General features: G+C 40.3%; 1 protein-coding gene across 3 annotated transcripts in view; it reads left to right on the top strand.

The window, feature by feature from the left end:
- Nucleotides 1-12,544, top strand: part of Unc-115a (actin binding LIM protein Uncoordinated 115a) — a 454,123-nt gene that overhangs the window by 392,909 nt on the left and 48,670 nt on the right. Inside the window, exons 13-14 of one of the 3 annotated variants that reach the window (XM_080272760.1) lie at nucleotides 2,486-2,605; nucleotides 8,794-8,891. In XM_080272760.1, the coding sequence (XP_080128886.1) occupies nucleotides 2,486-2,605; nucleotides 8,794-8,891 (218 nt within the window). Of the gene's footprint in view, nucleotides 1-2,485; nucleotides 2,606-8,209; nucleotides 8,308-8,793; nucleotides 8,892-12,544 lie in introns of all 3 variants that reach the window. The other 2 variants (XM_080272762.1, XM_080272761.1) reach the window with 2 other exon arrangements.

The following is a 12,544-nucleotide window of genomic DNA, read 5'->3' as shown; positions in this document are numbered from 1 at the left end:
GGGGAGGGCCGGGAGGCAGTGGTGGTGATAAAAAGTGGCCGGGACATTCAAAGTCGGGAGGAAAGGCCAAGGCCAAGGCCATAGAGGAGCTTAACCTGGATGAAGATTTCGATGGATTTGTTCAAGAGAACCTAGCACAAAGGGAAATTCAGCACAGAGTGGAAGTGTTGCATCAAGTTGCATCTGAGGAGGCAGAGAGAGAGAGTGGTAGCGAGGCAGCAAGAGGTGGCGCCAATACATCTGGCGTGGCTAAATAAGCCCGCCACGCGCCTCGGATACTTACCCCCAACATCCATTAAACACCTCAACCTGGTCTCTGTGGTATGTTTCTCCTCATATAATGTGTACTGTACAGTTTTTATTGTTTGTATCTCACAATGCAATGTACAATAGTGATTTGATGTACTGTATTGCAAGTGAAAATGAAAATCTGATGTTACTTTAGGATAACCGGGAACCAATTAGCCTTTTTGCCATAAAGACAATGCCCCAACTTTCGCTAATTCCACTTTCGCGCATTATTTTTGGACCTAATTAGGCGCGAAAATTGGTGCCCCACTGTATACAGTACGAGAAAGTGAATGCTATGTATTTTACTGAAAGAAATTGAATCCCTACAGTGACAATAAACTAATACTACTGAAGGAAACTTATGGATAAAGACTGTAGATATATATAAGTGGTATATAGTAATAGAAATATAAAGTGTGAGGGGTTTTATGAATAATAAATGACAGAGTACCAAGAGCGAACTAGAGCAAGTGCAACAGTCAGACGAGCTCGTAATTTTCATAGCTTTCACAGTGGGTTTTTTTTTGGAGTATGGATCCCAAACTACTTCAAAATCATAGAGTAGTGTTTAAAGTGTTAATATCTTGCTGTGGTAATCATATTACGGGTTGTCGGGAAGTGTAAAGTGGAGACTTCGTTACCCAACTTCAGAGGTCTCCACAAGTCCTACGGTAACTGACAAAGGCTCAGCAGACATTCCAGGAGAAAGCTGAAGGTATGTGCCAGAAGCATATGTAATTTTAATATTCTAGGACTAATAACTGATTTTTGGCAAATATTTTTTGAGAGTCTGTCGGAGCCTGAATAACCCCGCGGCACACGCAAAACATTGGTAAACATGCCCGCGGTGTAGGGGTTAATGTGTGTTTGCTAAAATTGTGTAATCCCATGTGTTTATTCTGTTATTGTTTAGGTGTAAACTCTTCAGTGTATCATTCTTTCTTTTTCATATGTGTGGTATATACTGTGAGGTGCAGTGTATGTGTTGACAGGTTGGTACAGTCGAGATGCAAGGATTGTTTGTAACAGCTACACTTGACTGATCGAAGTTTCAATATTATGCAAGTTATACATGTTAGGCTTGTGTATCTTTTGTCAACATCTTTGACAAGAAAGAATAAGAGGGACTGGGAAGCGAGAGCACTGTATCTGCAGATTCAGAAGAAAAACTAAAGAAGTGCATCTCTGGCAGTGTAGCTTTGAGGTAAGGCTGTAGTCCACCATCCTCCTTGTGGGGGATGGGGAAGGAGTTAATGGGCCTTTGTATAATTGGACAGCTCAGTTGTATTGGTACATGTATCAGTGCCACTGTGTGAAGGTTTCAGTTGCCAGCACCTCTTCCATTCTAAGCCCATTTTTGCATAAAATTTGCTAGCTTTGTCTTTGCTAGCTTTGTCTTTGAGAGAGGTGAAGTTAGTGAATGTACAGCGAGGTTAGATGGTGAGGAATTGGAAAATGTGAGTACATTTAAGTATTTGGGTAGTGTGATGAGTAAGGATGGAGGTTTGGAGGGTGAAGTGCTTGAAAGGGTACAACAGGGAAGAAAGGTTGCTGGTTCCTTGAAAGCAGTGATAAGAAACAGGGAAGTGAGCATGGAAGTGAAAAAGTTACTACATGACAGTATTGTGATACCAACTCTAACGTACGGAAGTGAAGCTTGGACATTGTTGGAAGGACACAAGTCAAGAGTGAGAGCAGTGGAATGAGTTATTTAAGAGGAGCCTGTGGAGTCACGTGGAGAGACAGGCTGACGAATGAGGATATAAAGGAGCGTTGTGGTGTGGATGTGGATGTGATAGGAAGCGTTATGAGGAACACACTGAGGTGGTTTGGCCATGTGGAGAGGATGGAGGGTGAAAGACTGACGAAGAGAGTGTATGTGAGTGAGGTGGAGGGGGGAAGAGGGAGGGGGAGGCCGAGGATGAGATGGAGGGATGGGGTGGAGAGGTATATGAGAGAGGGGGGTGTGAGTTGGGAGCAGGGCAGTGAAATGGCGGGGGACAGGGCGACTTGGAGGTGATTTGTTTGTGGCCACCCCAAACGGGATTAAGGCGTCTGGCAATAGATAGATAGTCTTTGCACAACTTCAGTTTTAAAATTTACTGTGCCTTACGATGTTTTTGCAAGTTTCTTTTTTAGTTACATTTCCTTACCTCATTCTAGCAGTATTTCATGTCATCCTTCTCTTTGGTAGCCCCCTCTCGGATGACGGACCACAATCGACCATGGGGTCCTGAGGAGGAGGAGTTTGACCGTGGTTCCTCCTATCGCTGCTCCACTGGCCGCTCCTCTGCCACTATTCCCTCTTACAACGGTATGTGTACACTACATCTCACTTGTGCCCACCACACTTCACACTTCATATCCATACAACACCTATATCATAGCCATATCATAAGTACATCACCTTTACATTTTACATTGCTCTGGCTCTTCAGTACCAAAAAAAAACTTTTCACTTCATTTATGTCACAGCCACATCACAACTGACACCATAGCATACCCCTCGTGCAGAAGAGTCATTCTGTTTTAAAAGGCTTTGTACATGCTTGCATGCATCAGCCTTGATCACATGGTGATGCTGCATAACCTCTGGCAGAAAATTCCCTTACCCTGAGGTCATTTTGTAGAACCTTATCCCAGTGCTTCTTAGATCTGTGGCTTCATGTCGTATCCTTCATATTTATACTCATCGATTCTTTTCACTCAATTTTAATCCTCCATTCCCTCCATATACCGAAACCTCCTTAATCTTCTCTTACTGATCACATCAACAAAGCCTTCAATTCCCAGTCAGCTTCTCTGCTGCTGATTCTCAATTCTTTCATTTGTAACAAAGCTCTGTTATTCAGGGAAGCACTGTCAATCCATCTGAACATCCTTATCTCTGTTTACTCAAACAAACATACATCCTCCTCCTTTACTGTCCAGTTTTCACAGTCATAAAGCATTACACTCCTCACATAGGCAACATGCAATTTTCCCATAGTGTCAAGAGAAAGTTTTCTTAATGTTGGTAGAGGTAGCAGTTACCTAAATTTCTTCCTTCCACTTCTAACCTTAGCAATAAAGGTTGCTTTAGCCTCCACTATCCCACCCAGGCACAAATCTAAACACTCATACAGTATAACAAAATTTCTTTACATGCTCCAAAAACACATCTGTTGAGTCTCTCCCAACACATCTTTTCCTCGTTCCATGTTTACCCCCCAGTTGCACAGCACACTTAGAGCCTATCACAGTCTCTGACCTGATTGAACACCACTATACCTCCTATATAGTCATTTGTTTCTAATATTATATAAGACGGAATTCCACCCAACACCACTCCGGACACACAGCACATGGTCACACTCCTTTCCACCAGCACAATGCTGCCATTCACTTGAGTGATCATCACTTATATTTTATCCATAGTTACTCTGTCCCTTTGACTCCATTTAATTTATCCTTCCTCAAAATTTCCATATTTGCAGTTAACATTAAATCATCAGCATACAACAACTCCCTGTAAAAGCCAGTTCTAAAGCTACTCAATAGTACTTTAAATTCCATAATAAACAACAGACTTATACTGTCTCACTGTTTAATTTCATTTCATACTGCGTGCATCATCGTCACACAGTTTGTGCACCATGCTGCATGACAAACAAATGACATTAGTCATTATCTGTTTTACCACTTTCATATCCATCCACATAACCTCTTACAGAATATGCAAAACTATAACCATCTTAGACTTACAGCACTCTAGAGGACCTGCTCTAGGATGTTATAATACAGTACACAGTGCAGCATATATCATTAGCTTTCATATTTTATGAAGACACACTCAGTTATTTACATACAGAGGTTTTCTTTCAGTAATAGTGACTTCACATACTTATTTTTTCTTAATTGATCATGGTTATGTTTAATGTAAGTTTAGGTTTAAGTCTAAATTGATGACCGCATTTTCACGTACTCTTCAGTACGACCTTTTGACGAGTTCCACTATAAGTCTCAGTAATTTATATTGGTGGATATTTTTTTTTTTTTTTTTTTTTTATGTAACTGAATTTATTTTTATTTCACTTGGAGCATAAAGTTTATTTTCCAGTAAGTACAGTACAGTATCTAAAGCAAATATCTGTGCAGGATGGGGTCAATGTCTTCTGAAATTTTACATGTGATAAGTGGTATCTCTGGAAGGTTGGTATACATGATCTCACGCACCTCAGTTTAGTCCTTGTTATGGTGGGGGGGGGGAGGTGTTGCCATTTGATAACTTCTTTATAGTTGTGTATGTGCTTACTACTCTGACAGTATAAGGAGACAGTTGTTACCAGTCCTGTTGTATGGGTTAAATTGTAACTTAGCACACTGTGGATACAGTGCGTAAGAGTCATGTTGACACTTAATGTTATGTGATAATTGAATCATGAGACCAAGTTCATTTTCCCAGAACATGGTTCATGAAACCCCCTACTGCTGGTTATGAACCACATCAGAGATCAGCTGTGACAGTATTATATTTCTTGTGCCATTCATTGTGGAAAGCACACAGGAAATACAGGAAGCCATTGTCACCCTTTACACTGAGGGTTACAGCAACTGTGGAGGTACAGTCATCTCGCATAAAGTGTGTGAATATGGGCGACACAGCCCGTCGCATTTTATAAATTCGCACTTTGCGAAGCATAGGATCCCATGTTAAAATGGCTTTATGGGCGACACATCCTGAAATTTCATACTGCATATTGATTCACCAATACCTATCCCTAACTAAAATCTTAAAGGAAAACTTAAAATAAAAACATGCAAGAGTAATACTGTATATTTATTATGAAAATTCAAGACATTACCAGCATTGTACAGAGGGTAGATAATGCGAATTGTCATTGTGGTCCCCGAGGCCTTACCACCGAAGCTGAATCAAAACACTCACAGCCGTTCTGCACGGGCCTCATCCTGTGCTTCACTATCACTCTCATCGCTGCTGAAGGGGTTATCTGCTGCCTGGAGCAGATGGGAGACGTGTAAGGTGTGTGCAAGATATTCACGGAAGAAATCTGTGCAGCCTGTGAGGTGGTGTGTGGGGTGAAGAGAAGACGAAACATGGTGCAAGTAACAGCATGGTGGATTGAAGTGATGAGACAGGCCATGGCACAAAAGGAGAAAGCATACAGTGAGTGGACGAGAAACGGGTGTGGAGGAAGTAGAGAGATGGAAGAGTGATGTGAAAACGTTAGTTTGAGAGAGTAAGAAGAGAGTTTTGACGTCACAGCACTGGCACCTCCCTCGCCACCACTCCCTCACACACCAGCCGCACCCCACCACACATACTCACCAGCCCCACCCTTACCCATCGCGTGCTACAAATTATGCTCACGAGTTGTGAGAGCATACCGTATTTGCCTCAATTTTTCATGCCCATCGCAAGTTGCAAACACACTTTCTAAATGATTAATTATTGTCAGACCCCCGTCGCCCATTAGGTGAGATGCACTTTGCGAGGGTGCACTTTAGGCAAGATGACTGTATTTGGTGGGTTGGTGTCCTAGCAACTCTCATATCTTAAAACTTATCATCCAGTTTCTCATTGCAGCTCAAAGTATGCACAGATACTTGTTTTAGCTACCATCCAACAAATACTGTAGCCACAGTTAAAATAGCTAAACATTATTATACAGTATAGTGTGGTTAATAAGGTATTACTTCAGTAATACTTATTTACCTTTTCCTGTATTTAATATTAAATATTTTTATGTAAACTTAATTTTAAGGAAAATCTTGACACTAGTCAGATGTCATTGTTCTTTCAAATTTTTCTTAATTAGTATAAAATTTTGTTTCTTCAGTTAAGCTTAAGTTAGGTGGATAAGGATCACTGAGACCAGCTGGGTGGGTTCCACAAGGTGTTTGTGTGTCGGTGTACTGTCCATTAGATTTTTGTTAACCATCCTGCACCCTACTCCCAGAATCCAGACTCCGTATCCTACAATGAAGTGCAACTGGGATTTTGTGATGCCTCAGATATATTTCATTCCTTTTACTGAAGGGTTTATTAATCAGAATCAAGTTCTAGTCCAGTTCTCTATTTTAAATGTTGGTGGATAGGATGCTGTTTCGTGCATTATTGTATGCATTTTATGTTATAAAGGACCATTAAAATTTTAATTGAACTTTGGATTTGTAGCATATCCATTCTTGTATGTTCCATTACTCAGACTTTCCTTTGCCCATTATCAATGGTTTATTTATAGAATTGCCAAGTCCTTACCACATTACGCATCCCAGTTGCAGTTTTATATAACCTCTGCTTAAGTGTTACTAAGATAGTTTAATCTACTTATCACTAATGGTGTCTTTAAACATAATTTTTATGCATGATTCCATTTTGTGTAGTTATTTTTAGTGGTTTATTTATCAACCCTTTCTGGACTGCAGTGATATCACATATTGGCTGTTCTGTTTTAGTTGCCTTAGTTCTGTTTTAGTTGGTGAAGGATAGGACTTGAATGCAGTGATTATGATACTTGTATATAACTTGTCCTCTGGGTCTGGATTATCTGTGCCCATCTTTTAGATTCTTATACCTAATGATATAGTACTTATTGTTCAGAGTCCTGTTGTTCAGTTATGTGAATTAACCTTGTATGCATATACTGTACACTGTGTTGTATGATCATTTAAGTGGGGCATGAATCACATTACTTTTAAGAACCTAAACAAAGAAGTTTTTTTAATGAGCTTAGAAAAAGCCCATTTTTTATTCATGTGATGCTGCAGTGTTAATGGATGATATTAAAGTAATTTATATGTTATACAGTATGATGCAAAAAAAAAAAAATCATTTATTGTGTACTCAGGTTAATAGAATTCCACAGTGTTCTTTATCATCTTGGAAAATATCAGTTGTAACTTCCATTACTACTTTTAGCCATATCATGGATCATCTGTTACACTAGAATTTGTTGGAATACTATTCTTTAACAAGAATACTTGCTCAGAGTTGCTTTGTTTTTGCCTCTGGCAATAAATCTTTTATTTGTGTTTGGGTGTTTATAACATTGCTAAATTTTGCTGTTCATGCCTGACTCACTGATCATCTTTTTATTTTTTTGCATGATTTTCTTACTGACATGAATATTTTATGTTCTCTCCCATCCTCTCCCCAATTACACACACTTACCCATCAACCTAACCTCTTCTCCCTCGCTCCCTATCCTCACATTGCTATATCTCTCCCATTTTTCCTCCTCCTCCTCCTCATTTCCTCCTCAATTATGTAATGACAATTGTTTACATTACTGAACGTCACATTTTATGGGACTTGACACATCACTGGTGTTGGCTGACTTGCGGAATGTGCATACAAAACATCATTCAACTGACCTCCTCTCCTGCCCATGATCCTGTTTCATTCTGACATCACCCTTTCATTGTCCTGATTTAACTCTCCTCACTTTTAAACCATTTACTATATGACCTGTGTACCTAAAACCAAATGCCTAATCTCTAACTGTAATTAAACAACCTCATTTTAATATTTTATTCATCCCACATCATTCATAAACTAAACTCTTCTCACCTTGACTGTAAACCAAATATGACACTTGTGACAAAATTTGACCTAATTTTGACACTGATTCTTGCTAACTGGATTAATTGGCTGATATTTGGTATTTACATCACTATAAATTCCCTGACATTCAAATTGAATCTGTTTTGTTATAAAATTGTACTGCCTCGCTACCAAACCTCCAAACCGTATCTTACCCTTGCCTGTTTGTACCTTGTTTTTACCATCCTTTTCTGTAATTTAATTCTTTATCCCACCACCACCTCTGTTATCTAACCTGTCTTCTACCTTCATTTGCACTCTCACTTTTACCCTAACTTCTGCCTTCCCCACCCACCTGCCCATACCCCATAGTTGTCTCAGCCTTGCGAGGGGAGCCTAAACCAGGTTATGGTCTCAAGTCCTCCACCCTCCCAGCAGCTGGTCGCAATGGAGGCCCAGCTGGCATGATTGTAAGTATTGCAGGGCTGTTAGACAATAAGAATTTCCTTTTTTCTTCTCTGTGGCCGGACTCCGAGGGGGACATGTTCTTTGCTTGTGAGTTGTGTTATGTGGGCTGCAAAAATTAAAGTACAAGAAAATACATTAACAGTTAGTATTTCTGTGTATCATGGTCATTGCATAGAAACTGAAGAAGCTATAATATTTTGTTTGTGGTAAGTAAAAAAAATGAAAAATACAGTTTGTAAATAATACATTTATGTCTTCTTTGGATGCCTCAGGAAGTGCCTTGAATACTGTATCTATGAAAAGAAAGTGCACGAAAATTAAATTTATAGCATCATCCCCATATCTTAAAAAAAAAAATAATAAGCCATAAAAAAACAGAAATCAGTCCAGCCACACAAATAAGCAAAGAAACAGCTCTATCTTTAGTCAGGCCACGTGCCCCCACTTTTTGTGTACTGACCCGTGGCAACCCATGTGATGCCCGGCAGTTGTCAGCTCCCTCAGGCAGCCCCCAAAGCCTGGCTACGGCTTCTCCCCACGCAACACCTTCTACCGCCAAGGCCTGGGCTCATACTCAGCATTACATGTAAGTCATCCTTAGTACTGGGATACCTAACCAGATCCTAGTGTTTTGTTGATATTATGTGGCATGTATTGACATTTGAAGGGGAAAGGCATTGTTTACACTATGATCATATTCTGTACGTTATGTATACAGTAGAACTGCTTCAGGTTATTTCCTCAGTCCTTATGTCCCATTCATGTGTTTTCAGCACCAGCTCGCAAATTTGTTGTGTTCTTCAGAGAATTATTGTATTTCATAAGTTTTTGAAATTTGCCTATTTGAAGAAGTGCTGCCACCAGATGACAACACCAGATGACAAGCTAATTGGTTTCTTGCAACTGAGGAGACCATTTAATACACTGGCTGGTAATCACAATACCAGATGGATGCTTGTTGGTCTAGTGGGTTACAGATCTCCAGCTGGTTGTGACTCAGAAGGGTTTACTACCTCTAAGAAATGTTTGGGGTTTATTTCTCATGTACTGCCATTCAGAGGCCAGCAACTAGTCATTCATCTTTATTGTGTGGCATAAGTAGCTTAATCCTGGATGTGTATGCTCCTGTTGGGGCAATAAAGGAATGGACAGTAAATATATACTCAGATACATAATGCTTAAAGTAGGTACTGTAATAGGAGACTGGTTGCTAATGTTACAGATTTCTCACAGTGCCATTCCTCATTATTGCAGTCTTTACAGCTGAATGTAGAGGTCTTTCTTTATGCATCACATAAATAGTTTTATTAACCTTATATGAATTTTGAGTAATACTAACTCATGTAAAAATCAAAGATCATGAGCTGCACTCTTTTAAAACTTTGGTGTGGATATTTTATTTACCATTGCTCACACTATTAACATTTTAAGTGTTTGTCATAAGGACTGATGTCATCATAATCCTTCTCCTCCTCTGGACTAGTAGTGGAGATGAGGGTTCAAGACCATATCCAAATGGCAAGAATATGTATCATAAAAATATCTTTAAGTATCATCCGTAAAATCTCCATCCTCACCTCCTAATAAATTCTACCTCAGACCCAAGCTCTTGCAGCTGTCATTCACAGCATCAGAATCCACTTGAATAACACATGTCACAAGCTTTCCTTTATTCATTCATCACTTAAAAGCAAACCTTTCCATTAAGAGGGTAAAGTACAGCAGACAAAGGTTGTATAGGTTGATAGATATACACAAACACAGGGTAGTCCAATCATAAAGCTTCACTTCCACATTTCCGCGGGCAATTTCTTTTATGTTGCTGGGATGGCTAAGTGAGCATAATCAGTATCTATCATACATCATTTATTGATTTCCTACTCGCACTGCCCACACTAGCAGAATGAGTCATCTCCATAACACATAAGATACCACCAGGTGAGTTTCTACAGGAACACTGTTTATGGACCACCTTTTATGTATATACAGTTTTCTGTATACAGTAGTCCCTCAATTATCTGATGTAATAGTGCCAAAAGCATGTCTGGGTAGTGGCAGTGTCCAGATAATGAACAATATCCCCCCTACAATACCCAGACCCAACCTATACCTAACCTATTTGTATATCACCTCTGCTTACTTTGGCAGTGTTTTCCAGTCATTCATGTATATTTAGACATCAAGACACACATAGGAATATCGAAAATAATATTTAACACCAAGAAAACCATGCAAATAAAACACTGAAAACCAAAAAAACACCCTACCTCTACACTACTGTATGTACAATACCTCTCCTAATTTTGTCACTGTTTTCCAGTCATTTTGCCGTATTTAGAGATCAAAACACACATAGAATCATCCAAAAGAATTTTTAACACCAAGAAAACCATGTAAAAATAATGTTAAAAACCTCAAAACACCCTGCCAATACACTGCTGTATGTACAGTACCCTTCCTAAATTTGGCACAGTTTTCAGGTCAATCTGCCATATTTTGACATCAGAACACATGTGGGAATATCCTGAATAAATTTAAACACCAAGAAAACTATGGAAAAAAAACTAAAGGTCCCTGCCAAAAAACATTCGATTGGAGTACTTACCATCCAGTGCATCGCAGACAGGCTTCATAACCTGCACACCTCCAGCAGGTGCACAGTTGTCCCATGTGGTCTAGTGGCTAACCTTCAGATTCGGCAAAGGTCAAAGAATTCCTGCTCTCTCTCTCTCCTTCTCCTCCTCCTCCTCCTCCTCCTCCTCCTCCTCCTCCTCCTCCTGCCACTGCCGCTTGGGCATTAGCAGTCACTACTCTTACTTTCAACCTGTGATGGGCTGTGGATCACTGAGGGTCCCTGTTAGCTAAGTGACCACCATTAGGATTTTTTTTAATGTATCAGGGGTCACCGCTTCAGGAGGTAACTTGTAAACTTGTCACGCATGGGTGAGTTCCATATCTCGTTGTAGTGAACAGAACTGGAGCCTGATTGACTGCTGCCTAACTTAAAAGTGCCAGGCAGGGCTGCCGCACCCCCCCCCCTGAACATCCACACTGTGCACTGTGCAGTTTCCACGTTATGTCTACAGTCTATCTATCTATCTATCTAGTGCCAGATGCCTTAATCCCGTAAGGGGTGGCCACAAACAAATCGCCTCCATGTTGCCCAGTACCCTGCCATTTCATTGCCCTGCTCCCAGCTCATACCCTCCTCTCTCGTATGCCTCTCCACTCCATCCCTCCATCTCATCCTCCTCCCTCTCCCCCTCTCCATCTCACTCACATACACTCTATTCATCAGTCTCTCACTCTCCATCCTCTCCACATTTCCAAACCACCTCAGTGTGTTTCTCCTAACACATCCTATCACATCTAGATCCACACCACAATGCTCCTTCACTTCCTCATTTGTCAGTCTGTCTCTCCATGTGACTCCACATGCTCCTCCTGAATAACTCATTTCCACTGCTCTCACTCTTGACTTCTATCCCTCCAACAAGGTCCAAGCTTCATTTGCATACATTAGAGTTGGTATCACAGTACTGTTATGTAGTAGCTTTTTCATGTCCATGCTCACCTCCCAGTTTCTTATCACTGCTTTCAAGGAACCAGCAACCTTTCTTCACTGTTGCACCCTTTCAAGCACTTGACCCTCTAAACTTCCATCCTTAATCATCATACTACCCAAGTACTTAAACACACTCACATTTTCAATTTCCTCCTCATCCACCCTCATTGTACATTCACTGACTTCACTTCTCTCGAAGACCATAACTTTACAGATGCCTCGTTAACTCAACGTACCCGTTCATAATGTCGTGCCGTTGTTACTGTATTCGTTTATTTGATTACTCTCTCTTTCAGGTTATTGAAACTTCTAGCTTTTAGAGAAAGTGTTATAGAATGTAACTTTTCCTTTCCAGTCTTTCCTATGAAATTTCCATGTCAGTTTTTTCCATGCTGCATGGTGGTTTTTCTCACTTTTTCTTGGAGGGTTTGGAGGTGGGGGGAGCCTTCTTGCACTACTATCCTTATCCTTCAGCATGTACAGTTAGATCTTGTAGACATAGTTTACTCTGTAACAAACAGCCTTGAAAGAACCATAAGGTCTGTTGCTGTTTGCATTCCTTTGTATTCCTTTATATTCCTTTGTATTCCTCCTCCTCCTCTATATGCTGGAGCAGAGGGATAAGTGACGTCCGGCAAGGTGATGGTGGCCAAACCGCCTCAGGAGACTTCGAA

The sequence above is a fragment of the Coenobita brevimanus genome, chromosome 51, assembly GCF_032717465.1.
Source record: "Coenobita brevimanus isolate Jiangsu-jjx chromosome 51, ASM3271746v2, whole genome shotgun sequence".
Classification (NCBI taxonomy): domain Eukaryota; kingdom Metazoa; phylum Arthropoda; class Malacostraca; order Decapoda; family Coenobitidae; genus Coenobita; species Coenobita brevimanus.
The sequence above is the reverse complement of the archived record's forward strand: the minus strand, read 5'-3'. Positions and strand labels throughout refer to the sequence as shown.